Source organism: Cibotium barometz, chromosome 48 (assembly GCF_041138505.1).
Source record: "Cibotium barometz isolate CiBa-2024 chromosome 48, ASM4113850v1, whole genome shotgun sequence".
NCBI classification, from domain to species: Eukaryota; Viridiplantae; Streptophyta; class Polypodiopsida; order Cyatheales; family Cibotiaceae; genus Cibotium; species Cibotium barometz.
This window is the reverse complement of record NC_141093.1, coordinates 6930982-6944753: the sequence shown is the minus strand read 5'-3', so window position 1 is coordinate 6944753 and position 13772 is coordinate 6930982. Positions and strand designations below refer to the sequence as shown.

General features: G+C 37.7%; 1 protein-coding gene across 1 annotated transcript in view; it reads left to right on the top strand.

Annotated features, from left to right (window-relative positions):
- The window catches only part of LOC147610765 (uncharacterized), a 62545-nt gene extending 59031 nt beyond the window's left edge, over window positions 1-3514 (top strand). The window contains exons 3-4 of the mRNA XM_086785568.1: window positions 2593-2701; window positions 3010-3514. Of these exons, the coding sequence (XP_086641694.1) occupies window positions 2593-2701; window positions 3010-3072 (172 nt within the window). The 3' untranslated portion in view covers window positions 3073-3514. The remainder of the gene's footprint in view (window positions 1-2592; window positions 2702-3009) is intronic.
- The last annotated feature ends 10258 nt before the right edge of the window (window positions 3515-13772 follow it).

Here is a 13772-nt window from a genome sequence, read left to right as displayed (position 1 = left end):
TAAACCCTAAAACGCAAACCCTAATTTCAGAAACCCTAATTCAGCCCGCACCAAACATAAGCTAAGGGCTGTCCTAGGATGACCTAAGCTTTGATAGCAATGTAACATGCGTTGCGGAAGCGTGTTCATGATTAACACTAAGCAAAGAAGTTTAACGCTAATCCTATGTTTAGCAAAGACACAGAAGAGAAGGAGAGATAGACCTAATCTATTGTATATTGCCAAAATATGCTATATATACAATGATCTTGCTTATTCACAGCTTCACGATGCATAGCAAGGATCCCTGAAGCCCTCTACTTGCAATCAGCCAAGAGGAGCTCCTGTTGATCCACCACACTGTCCTTGCTGTCTTGTAGACTCTGACAAACGGATCCTCTTGATCTTTGAATGATGATTCTAATGAATGCCTAATGCTCCTATTCATAGGAAAAAGGTATGAATTCGTAATCAAGTCGGTTTTGCCTATTTTTCCCACAAAACATTGTCCAAAAAGTCATATTTTATGTCCAAACTATGTCCTCGGCACTTTACATGAGCACTAGCCCGTTCAAAGGTCAGTGGTTCAAACATACACACATCCCATTGGATTTGGGTGTCTAAACTATATAGGAATTGCCTTCTTTGTCCTCCTTCTCTGATTTGCTTAGTTGTAAGCCAGATGAGTGGCTTTGTTGGCAAATTGGAGGACCGGCTGCGTGTTTTGGCACAATATCTTGAACTCGTGTTTTGGCACAATATCCTGAACTTGTCCTCAAGCCGCTCTAGAGAATGAGGCGGTAGAATCTGCTTCTTCACAATGACAAATTGGTCCCATTCATAGGTGGCAACTCCAAACTGGGAATGGGCCTAGGACCAATGAGTCCACCAAGATATAGCTTCACCCCCAATGTGGCAACTAACTAGTATCTACACCCACTATTGGGCATTGATGACGTCAGTGGGGATGTCGTAGTATCTAGTCCATACTATGCATAATGGAGTTGATAGTTATATAGTCTTGTGGGTTGACTACCATGAGTATATAACATGCACGTTCCTAAAAGGTGAATTTGGGCATGTTCCTGGATTCATCTCAGTATATATATATATATAGTATCACTTTCTTCACATTTGACTTTCTACATGCAACAAAATAAGCTTCAAATTGATGAATCCAAGAATACAAAGCTTTGAGATCGAGTTCACCATTATACTTACTAATATTTACCTTCTTGTGAAGATGAGTCAAGGATGTCGCTGATACCGTCCTTGCACTGAGAGCTACAAGGAAATGCTTGTGTTCCACATGTCGTCTTTGTTCTTCCTGCATGGTAGCGTGAGCTGCTACTTGCATCCAAAGCTTGTATCTGCAATTCATGTGAAGAACGGGCCTGCTGTGTTAACCCCTTAATGGAGATAGTTGAGGTAGAGATCTGGGAACGGATCTTGGTGAGACTTGGTGAGAGGGAGGGAGGAGGAATGGGGGTAGAATAATCTGGAAGAGGTAGTCGCTTCTCCATTGCTTCCTGATACCATCACTATAGAAGATACAGTCTCTTGTTGGACCTGGTGTGCTCTCTCATTGTAGGAGTTTACCAGTGGGAGTGGTCAAGTTTTTACCTAACTGCAAATAAACCATCCACTGTGTGTGTGGGAGATGTTTCTGGACACTTATGGTGGTTGAAAACCGCTGAATTTCTTCACCAAAAGACAAAGCTCTAATGCCACTGTAAGATGCGGAATATACGTTGATAAATACTTTCAGCCCTTTGTTCTTGATGATGAATAGCACAATGTAGAGAAGATAAGAGTGCAGAGAGAGAAACATCGGTATCACAGCGTTCCCAACATTCTCTGCCCAATGTATAGACATGATATATGTAAGTGATGGTCTAGAAGAGGGTGTCTAGGACCAAAGCAGCACCCTCAAAATTAGCCAATACAATCTCACAGTACTGAGGGCCTACTCCTGGTCATGCCTGAGAGTGTCATCACCTGCAGATTCTCTATCCTCCACGCCTTCCAAATCTGGTCTGCAGAAAGCAGCACCATACATCACAGTAGAGCGCTGTGTCAAAAGAGCCAGGACTTAGTACTAGATTCCTAGAAGTGACTGTAGAAGCACTGCCTCTCTAAACAAGCCAGGGCAGCGTAACCTCTGGCCAAGTGGGCCTAGGCGGCTGGTCCCATAGAAAAGATGGGATAATTCAAGGTAACCTGGAGGTAAACATATGGCATAACGAGCTCTGTGGCATCACATTCTTTTGAGTACTGTCTAGCTGCAACCTGATGTGAAGTGCATAATCTTGGTTTTACCAAGATTTGTTCTGGGGTCCCTCTCATCACAGACTGCCAGCAATTTATGGAAGTGTCTCTGCAACCCCTCTTGCGAGATGAGAACTTTTTCATCTGCATATAGGAGGGGCACCACCATCAGTAAGCCTGTGCCTCCCACTTTGTAAATAAATTTGAGATCTCATCAATGTATAGCCAAAAAAGTGTGCACTGTGTGTGTGTGTGTGTGTGAGAGAGAGAGAGAGAGAGAGAGAGAGAGATGGAGAGAGAGAGCAGCTTGTTTGGGTATGTCCTAAAACACATTTTACTAAACAGGGTTTACAAAAAGGATGGAGTGAAAGTTGTTGTAGATGAAATCTCCATTAACTTCCTAAAAGGTGCAACTATTGATTACGTGGAAGAACTTATTCGGTCCTCATTTATGGTATGTCTGGTCTGGTCATCTTTCACTAAAGAATCTTACTAATGGAACATAGCATAATACACTAGCCATTGTGCTCAACAATCCACGGGTAGGGGGTTGGAGAGGCAAGATTGCTCTTCCAACATTGACTGGGGGTTCCAAAGATGGGTGCCCTGCTGATGGTGAAGGGATATCAGTAACTGGCCTAAGAGTAGTCGAAGACTTTTATTCTCTTAGTTGTTTTGAAATGACTGGTTAGCAGCAGATGACCTTTTGTGCGGAAATGATTTGTGCTTGTCTTAGTCACATGTATTCATTCTCTTTGGCAGGTGACACAGAACCCCAATGCATCCGGTGGTTGCGGATGCGGGAGCTCTTTTAATGTCAAATAGTATTATATTATTGCTCCCATATTCAAAGCATTCACCTACAATTTGGTCACAGAAAATAAAAGCTTCTTATGCAATTTTGGCTTCAGGAGTAAATCAATGTTTGTATTGAGACTTATAGGCTCTAGATGGCTTAAGCTACCGTTTGGTGAAGTTAATTGTGGTCATGGACCTAGTTACACTACCGATAGTGTTGTACACTTGTTTTTGTAAGGGCAAATCGATGTGGAGTTGGTTGCAAGAAAAGGGTCTTGGTCTTAATTTTTTATCATGGAAAATCTTCCTTTTTACTGATGTAAAACCATGCAAAACTGCTCGAGAATTTGTGAGAAAGACACTTCAATTTATGAAGGTTTGATGTATTTGCATGGCATTTGGAAACAAGTGCAGCAATCTCTGTAGCCTTCCTCCTTTTCAAAACAAAGTAAAATAAGTTTATGAGAAATGTATATTTTAGGTTTGGGTTCTAACTTTGACGCTCCCTTGTGGGCATAGCCGAGTGCAATAGTTGTGGCCTGCTGGAAATTTCCTTTGAAATCAAAGTTAAATTTGTGCTATTTTAAGTTATTTTTGAGCCAGTGCATCCCTTTCGGGAAAACCACAATCATTTCCTTGAGAGCTTATGAATTAAAGTTCATAAATTAAGAGTTCATTTTTCACTTTTTGAGGGGTGAATAAGATGCCTCTCACAAGTGGTAAACGATAGGTGCTCACTCAAAACGAGGCTTATTGCAAGGTATCACACCTCCTTTGCACATGAGCTTAATAATAGGGATACTTTAGGGTACTCTACTGCAGGAAATGTATATGGTTTTTCACTGTACTACACGAGAATTAATTTTGATCCAACTGTGCCAAGAAAGACTGTAACAGAGCACAAAAAATTATCGCATCAGCACAAGGCTTGGAATTCTTCTTTTAACATTGTTGGACAGCACAAAGTTAGTGATTGTGGCGATGTTGGTTATCTTGTGAGGGACATGTCTTGGGATAGTGGTGTGTTCATTGCAAGCAGAGTGTGATGTAGTTTAAAGTGTGTTGCCTAAAGATGAAGTTAGGTTCTGTGAACTTCCCTACGGGCTCTCTGAGATTATGATTTATCAGTTCTGAGGGAGGAAATGTTGCAGAAGGATTATGAGAGGCTTTAGATGATCAGGCGTAGCTTGCATTGAGGGGTGGTAACCTGTTTTGGGTGGGCGAGTATTAGATCATGCTTGTGTTGAGATTTGTGCGTTGTTGGTGTGTATAAGAGAAGTACAGAGAAGGGGAGAGATTTGAGGGAATAGATCTAGAAATATCTCTCTAGATTATGAAAATGATTTTGTAACAAAAGTGAGCAATTCTTTGTGTTTGATTTCTTGCGTTTTTTAAGTATTTCTTGTGGAGTTGTGAATGGATTAGTTTCATTGTCTACCCCCAACCACAGTAAATTTACTTTCTTTCATTTTCCAAAAACCTAATAGATCTATGCATAATTTTAATTCTCCCCATTTAAGAGAACTATGATGGAGTAAAGGTGATGGTTTTTAGTAATTGACTTCATGTTTGGTTTTGTGCATGTGTGGGAGCCCCCGTGTGTGTGTGTGTGTGTGTGTGTGTGTGTGTGTGTGTGTGTGTATTTACAAAAAAAAAAGTGTGTGTGTGTGTGTGTGTGTGTGTGTGAGAGAGAGAGAGAGAGAGAGAGAGAGAGATTTGCTTGATTGTTTTTGTTGCTTGTCATATAGATTATAATAAGTGATTCACTACGAGTACTTCTACGACCAATGCACATGCTGCCTTACATATGCCACCTTTATTTCTTTAATATTATTAGGTCCAAGTTCATAGACATGTTCATGTCATGACATGCTTTCCATAAAAGTGACGATCTCAATGTTAGGAAGTGGCATGGTAGAATTTGAAGTGAGATATTGTTTGTAGTCATGATTCGAAAGGCTTATATATTAGATTTTGTAATGCATTTGTCATGGAGGAATAGGGAAGCAACTTCATGCATTGGAAATGGATGTTGATGTAAACATGCGAGGCAAGGAAGCTCCAAGTCTTATAAATATGAGAGAGAAAGAGAGAGAGGGGGAGAGGTTTTTGAGCCAAGCATGGCCCATGAGAGTAGATGATTGGGAGATGCTTGCCTAAAGTGTCCTCTTAATATCCTACAAATCAAATAAAAGTTGAAAGGGAAAGCAATAAAGATGGAGGCCATGGAGCTAATGAGATTCAAATTCATCTACTAGACTTTCACACTCACTCTTTGTGATTACATGGGCATACAATGATCTCTTCTATCATGGATTCATGTACATAGTCTCCCCTTTGTTTTTGTTTACCTAGGGCATGTGTGTGTGTGTGAGAGAGAGTATGTTTTGGGAACTTGCCTATAAGCCAAGCTTGAGCAGTGCTCCATGAGCTTTACCCTCTTTTGAGATAAGAGCACGCATCCGTCGTACCCCTCCTGTGCTGTTACACCGAGGTGACTCCTTGTCGAATGGGTGTTGGCAAGTGGCTCCACAAGAACTCTGTAGCTCTACTGCCAACAATCGCCTAGCTTACTCATGCTTGTGCAAGATCAGAAGAAGGAGAAGGAAATTCACAAACCATGAGAGGTCTCACTCACCCACTTCTCACTCTCTGGCACAATCTCAAGTAAGAGAAGTCACAAGAGTAGGCTCAATGGTGCAAATGGGAGGGTGTGTTAGAGAGAGAGAGTGAGTGTGTGAGAGTTTATTATCCTTCAAATACTTGCCTTTGGTGAAGGCAAAGTAAAAACACGAGTAATGTACCTACAAGTCAAGGTCTAATAAAAAATGAGCAAAATGATGCATCAGCATTTCCAAAAGTTACACTTACAAAAGCATCAAATTTCCTTGCAACTTCCTACAATTGTTGAACAAAAAAGCAGCTAGGTCACTTTGTGGTTATATTTGGATCAATTTCTAACAAAATTGACCCTAGAAGGATGTTTAGGGCTCAAATCTATGATTCACCATTATGGATTAATGTGCCTACAACTTGGATTCTCTAAAAAACATATGCGGGTCTCCCTAATGTTTGATCACACATCCTCTTGTTGCCCAAAGCATATGTGGGAGATGTATGCAATATATTAAAAAATGTACTAAATGCAAAGCATATGTGGGAGATGTATGCAAATATTAAAAAATGTACTAAATCATCAAATTAGGCATCCAATGTGCAAGATTCCAATCGCAGTGAATCGTGGCTTTATTGCCTTTGATGATTCCAATCATAGAGAGTCGTGGCTTTGTTGTCTTTTTAAGATTCCAATCCTTGTGAGTTGTGGCTTTATTGCCTTTGATGTTGATCTCACATCATTGTTGCAAACCCTTAGTCAAAAGAGGAGGTAAGATCAGAGCTTTAATTTTAGAGCTAAGTGATGGCTATAGTCTACAAGAGATTTCTTTTTGAGAGAGATAAACGTATAGATTTCTTTTTGAGAGAGAAAAATGTATAGATATGAATTATGGAGTAGAGGATAGAAGGCATAAGATATTTGGTGTATGGTAGGGTTTGTGTTATATTTAAGAGATTTGGATAGCTATAAAACTAACATATCTAAATAAAAGTATGTTGTTTGTTTGCATTCATCAAGCTATTTTCATTTGCAGAGTATTAACTTCATAACATGGAGAATCTATTGGGAGAGAGATAATGACAATGATGATAGAAACTCGTGTGTTTGAAGGAGTCATGGCTGCAAACAATCAAGGCAAAGTGGCAAAAATTCATTGACTTTTCTCACCAAGATACATAATATGTTTCATAATCTTATTTTGAATCAAGGAGCCATTTCTCATAAAAACACTACAAATCATTGTTCAAAAATAAAAGTAATTGCTTATACTATTTTAAAATTTAGATCGGAGATGACTCCATGTAACTAATCTCGGGCTCTAACATGACTATTAATGCAATTAAACACTTCAAATAAAGGCACACTTAATCCAGTTAAAACCATGTACAAAAACACTTAAACTATGCACCACACGAGGGGTAGGAGAGATGCCCCCCTCCATCCCCCTTCCCCTTTTAAGGATTTGTATTCGAAAAGGAGTGCGCTTCAAGTACAAAATCCTGTGTGCCTAGGAATCCTCATCGGTCTACACCTAATTCTCATCAATGTGTGTAGCTAATTCTCTAAGTAAAATGAAGATAAATCAAACAGACCATGGATTTCCACCTTTTGAACCATGTGCTAAGCACAAGAAGAGGTTCCAAGCACAAGATGTGTCTTTGCTTTCAGCTTTTGAACCCTTACTATTGTAAATTCCCATGAGAATCCCCGCTTTGGCAATTTTTCCTTGGGAATCCTTGCTACAAAATATTCCCATGGGAACTCCTGCTTAGGTAGTACGAACAAAGGTGCTCTGTATCTCTTTTGTTAACCACTTTGTAGCTTAACATGGTTTCACCCACTCAAACTACTATAGGGCACTTTAAATCTTATCAACTTGAATGGGCACCTATTTTTTGTAAGATGACGTTGGACTTTATAAATATGCCTTACCATGAGCTTAATGCCGAATAGAATCCTTGCTACCCATGGAAACTCCTTCTTAGGTAGTTCGAACAAAGGTGCTATGTATCTCTTCTATTAACCACTTTGTAGCTTAACATGGTTTCACCCACTCAAACTACTATAGGACACTTTGCATCTTATCTACTTGAATGGGCACCTATTTTTTGTAAGATGGCATTGGACTTTATAAAGATGCCTTAACCATGAGCTTAATGCCGAATAGGGAAGTGACTAACTTTATACTTGCTTTTGACTAAAACTAGTCACTTGTATATAAGTCAATATTGACAATAAGAAATACACATTCATTCCCTTGCCATAGAATACTTGTGATCTCTTCTCTTCTCTACTCTTGCTTGTTCTCTACTATGAAACCTTGCATGCTTGATGGATTCTTGCAAGATAGGTTTGATTATAGGTTTCTCTCTTCCATTAGCTTCTTTTCCATTCCACCTAGGCATAGATAGGTTTGTGAGAGAGGACCATTGTGAAGGAAATTCTCTTCTTGCCTCCATCTAGGCATAGAGATCTCTACCTTCACTCCCTTAGCCATGGAGCATTTTGGTGTGACAACGGAGTGAGGACTCTACAGACAAGGTAGCACACCCACATTGGGATGTTGCATTGCGGTACAAAGGCAAGACAAGCCAATGGCACATGGTTTGTCAAGGCCAAGGTAAGCACTTAACTTGACAATGATGATGATATTCATGAGGTAAAGATACTTCTTCAGAAGGTTTAAATAAAATATTTAGGTTAACTATGATACTTCCTTGGCATACAAGTAATTAGATCATGGATTAGATTTTTCTTTTATAGAAGAAACATGATTTAGACATGTTGTCTAAGTATGAGATGGTTGGTTATAAACCAATACCATTGGAGCATAACAAATGTTGGTGATATTTTGGAGGACCCTACTATGTACAAGGACATAGTAAGGAGTTTGATCTACATGAGGTCATCTTTTAGATATGTTATTTCGATTGGTAAGTGTGGAGACCCTAAGGAAGACATACTTAGATATACATCTAGGGGGATACTTAGGTAAATAAAGTCCATAGTACATTCTAGATATTTTTATAAGATTTGGATACAGGTACATGTACATGGGTACATAGATGTAGATATTAGACTCCCAATAGGAGATCTACTAGTAGCTTTATCTTTTCAGAATGCTAATGATAGTTAAGGGTAGAAAAAATCAGCCTACAATCTCTTTATCGCGAGTGTATAGGCTTTGAATATAAGGGTACTGCTATGGTAACATGTGAGGTAGCTTGGCTATAGAAGCCACTTGCACATATGAGTGAGCCCATGGATAGGAAACATGTCATTTATTATGACAACATGAGTAACCCAATGTATCATGCTAGGACAAAGTTTATTAGGGTGCATTATCATTTTACAAGGGAGAAGGTTCTAGAAAGGTGATGTGGTTTTAGTATATGTCAACATAGAGGACCTCATGGAGGCATTGGGTGCAAAGAAGCTCCATAGAAGCTCCATAGAAGCGTTGAAATATTGATCTCAACTAGTGCAGATAAGGAAAACATGCCATCATGATAGCTCTGCACTTATGCAGTGGCATGGTTGGGTTGTTGCAAGATCAGGGTATCCAGTTTTATCTAGTTTATGCTGGACTGGGACAATGCTTGGAGAGCAAATTTTGGGGGGCAAGGTACTTAAAATGAGATCAAGCAAATAATAGAAAATACGCTTGCCCTTTTAAATTAACCCAATATAACTTAAATTAATATAAATTAGTCTAATTAATCAAAATTAATCAAAAATATGATGAAATGATAAACAAATGATCTTTCCATACTTAGAGTGATCCAATTTATTTTTCCACAGATGCACCATTACAAGTACACTATTCCCTATAGGTTTTAGATGATTCACATCAAAAATGTAATTTTACTAATTAGATTATTAATATTTGCAGGCCTTCTTATAGTCTGGAAGAATTTTGAAAAAGAGATCATTAAAAATCCAACCATTGGATTTGCAATTTTTACTAACCACCACATTCTACTAATGTCTCAGTATCTACCCACTCTTTTGATCTACAAGATTGAGGATTTTAAGTGGTAGCTATTGTGGGTACAAAACTGGCGTATATTATAACACTTTAAAGACCTTGAAATATTTAAAGAAAATAGACAAATATCTTAAAATTTTCTCAAAAAATCAAGTTAAGCTCCATATTATGTGAAGATCTAAGGTACAAAGTGGGAATCTCATATGAGTTTATATGTAAAAGATATTAGCATTTCATGGAATCAGTTCAAATTTGGGACAAGGTGTATACATTGACTTTGTACCTAAGAAAATGAGGACTTTTGACTATCTAATGCTTAATCAAATTATGCAACTATATTTCCAACTTTGAATATGATGTTCCAACAAAAGAACTTGAAACGAAATTCCTTCATTTACTAGGAGAGATTAGCCACTAAAGGTAAACAAATGCCTGTTTTTTTACTGTTTATAGGGTGCATGAGTGGACAAAACTGAGCACCCTGATCTTGCAACCACCCGGTTATTAGTGAGATTATGGTTGATGTGCTACCAATGGTTTACATGCTATATGATAACCACTTTGGTTTACTAGAGTTATAATAGCACTAGCTTATATAGTTAGGTTCACACTATGGAGACTAAACTTGTATGTTTTAGAAGGAGAGTATGTTTCCTTATAGTATGTACTCTTATCTTTACGTTATGGTTGTAGAGAAGTAACAAGATAGAGAAAAATCAGCCATCCATCTCTTTCTTGTGTTCTTGTCTACTCTTTTGTGTGTGTGTGAAAAGAAGAAAGCTTGCAAGGAGCTCAAGTTCAACCTCTCCCCACATTCGTCTCATTTTAATCATCAAGTGATTGTTGGGTTTTCCTAGCAAAGACCTTTAATATTGTGCTCTATTCTTGGGCACCCAACATTGGAAAATGTTTTACCCATTAGCCCTTTTTGCTTCCAAAAGGCAACCATATTTGTGCTTCTAGAAGGCACCCAACTTAGTGTGATCTTTTTGCTTTGCTTCCATTTATTCTTTCTACACTTTCTTCAATTGGTGTACTTATGTTTTGTTGGTTCTCATCTAATTGCACCTTAGTCTATGGGCTTATTGGAACTTTATTCTCATCATTGGAACATGTGGCACACCAAGTGTTAACACTTGTAGTTGACACATCGATGTGTCCGAGTTATTAAATTTTGTTCCTAAACTAGGTCCAACTTCATATATAAAGACACTATTACTGGATCTTGGGGAACAATTTAAACTTTTGCATACTCATCTAGCTCTACCATGATGCGATTCAACCCTAAATATTTTACAGTCAATTCTCCTAGTGGCTTCTTTGTGATAAGTTTTATTTGAAATTTGGATGATCCGTGATGGTCCTAATCTCTTGTTCCTTGATAGATTCCCAATGCTCAATATTTCAGTTCACTGATAAATTATGCATCTAACCAATGTGCTTATTGCTATGGATGTCTTCATTACTATTGCGAGAGTTTTGTTTAGCCTTTCCGTGGTGTTTGAAGCTGTATCAAAATCTTTATGTGTGCTACTGGCTTAGACACCATATGTGTGTGGATCAATCTTGATTTCCCTTTCTATGTTTAAAGTGGGCTTTTGTAATGTGATCGTCGTCAGGTTGCACACATTTATCCTTGACAACCCATCCTTAGTCAATGTAGACGCTCGATCCACCTTAGTTGTGTTGGAATTAAAATCCAAACACATTTTAAGCATCCATTCCCATGGAGTGTGGTGGCATGCTCATAAGCTTAAATTACCTTGTCAAACCCTCAAAATTTGCCCAAACTTTACCTATTTTCTACCTTTAGTGTTCCAAACGCCACCGTGACCTTTCTTGGACGACCCACTTACTATTCATGGACTCTTCTTTTTTGGTAATTTATTCAATGTGAATATGTTAATTCTTGTTATGCCTTAAACCAACTTAGCCACTATGTCCATTCAGATATGCTATTTTGAGGCAATATGCCCTTTGATGCCAAATTGTATACTTTGTTGACCTTTGACTAGCAATGACAGGTTTAACAAATTTATTGATGTAGCTTATATGGTGCTTTTAGTAGGATTGTTATTTTAGATCCACTATTTGAATCACAAGGTAAAATTATGTTATATGTATTACATGTGGGATATATATAGCATAGCATGATGATGATGATGTATGATTATATTCATCACGTGTCGTGACTCTCAAATGATATTATATGTAGCTAGGTGTAGCACGTGATAATGATGGTTAATGAATGAAAATTGTATCACATGTAGATGATTATGGAGCTTACCAATTTTATGGTGTAAATATTATATCAATTTTCATGTCTTAGTACATGTGTTTCCAAATTTGTATAATATATTAAAGATTTCACGTGATCTTGAAAAGTGATTTTCATTTTGCATTGAAATATATCACGACAATAGTGGTGATATTAGTAGTATTTCACTAAAGTTACTAAGGTAAAGTGTGTAAAATATGAATGCATTGCAATTTAGATGCTACACTCATATGTTGTATCTCAAGTACTTTAGTCCTTGATTATCCCAAAGTGGAGACCACACATATTGATTTTCAAAAGAGGAATAATCTTTTCAAAAAAAATTACTATGACCTACCGATATGTAGTATACAGGCACCACTCCATTTATATAGTAAAGTCATTCTTTTTTGCTATGCCAACTATTGTTCTTTTAAATCTTCTAGAAAATGATATTAATACGAAAGAATCTCTTATAAAGGCTTAATTGCATGTGCAGCATTCTTACAATGGCACTTTATGGATCAATTTAGAGGTGATAACCTTAAGAAGTACCATTTTCTTAAAAAGAATATCTTTTGACTTCAATTGTAGATATAATAGTGGAGAAGAAAACCATGGCATTTGTTTCCTTAGGGAAGAACTAATGTTTTTCACTAGGGAGAATTTATAATAGAAGTCATCATATAATTTTGTTTTCAAACCTCTATATAAGTCTAAAGCCCATCTTTAGGAGCAAGGAATTTGCTTTCAAAATGGGATGGTACGTACTTTATGCAAATATACAATGTCCTTAAAGGATTTTTTTTATTTTTTATTTTTTGCGGCTTGAGTATAAAGGATATAGTTAAGGGCTAAGGAAATTGATACAAAGAGATTGCATAGCACTCATGTGGTCCTTGATGCATTCTACAAGATTTTTTTTTTTGTGGCTTTCCAGTTTTTATATTTAGAGATGGGAATGTCTACCTTGAAGTACATCAATCACTTTGAAAACGTGATAATTGCCATCCTTCACCTTTGCTTAAGTGTGTCATATGCTTTGTTGATGGGTATAAAGTGTAAATATACTACACATCACTCCCTCGAGAATTGGATTGTGTGCTTTACTTTGTAAGATATTGGATGGAAAAGCTAAGAAGGTTAAGAAAGAGGCCGTCTATCCTTTATGAATGATATGTAGCACTACGAATTTTAGTATCGATCTTATTGGTCTCAATAGAGAATCATAGTGGACAAGTGGAAGGCGGCCTTAGTTGGTGTTGGTTATAATATTGAATATATGTTGTCCTCACACCAACATAAGTAATAATGGGAAAGATTCTTGCCATGCACATTACATAGGATGGGATGCATACACATTGGAGTTATCCAACATCCAAGTATACAATAAAGTTATGTTAGGATGGTGTTGTACACCAAATCTAGGATATGAAATGTATATAGTCATGCTTTAATTTCCAAATGCAAAGTAGTGAAAGTACACTAGGAAGAAGAACGCCAATTTGAAAGCTTTTACAGCATAGCATGATATTGTTGCAACATGAGCTGTTTTTTAAAGAAGATTTGGCCTTTACATTAATAAATAGTATATCAGTGTTGGAGCCATGATATATTATTCCGTTGAGGCTGCCTATATAAGCTCTCTTACAAAGGAGCGTAGTTTCTAATGCATATTACCCTACGTCTTGTATGCGCAGAGGATAGTCTACTGGCTCGATATCGGAAGTCACCCGTTGCCCTCCTTCAGAAGATTATTTAAAGTCAGTCGATCACGTGCACGATCTTTGATTAGCAGCTGCCATTTAGTGCTTAATTAGTGGCGATTAGGCGCTGATTAGCCATGACCCGAAGCCCATGATCGC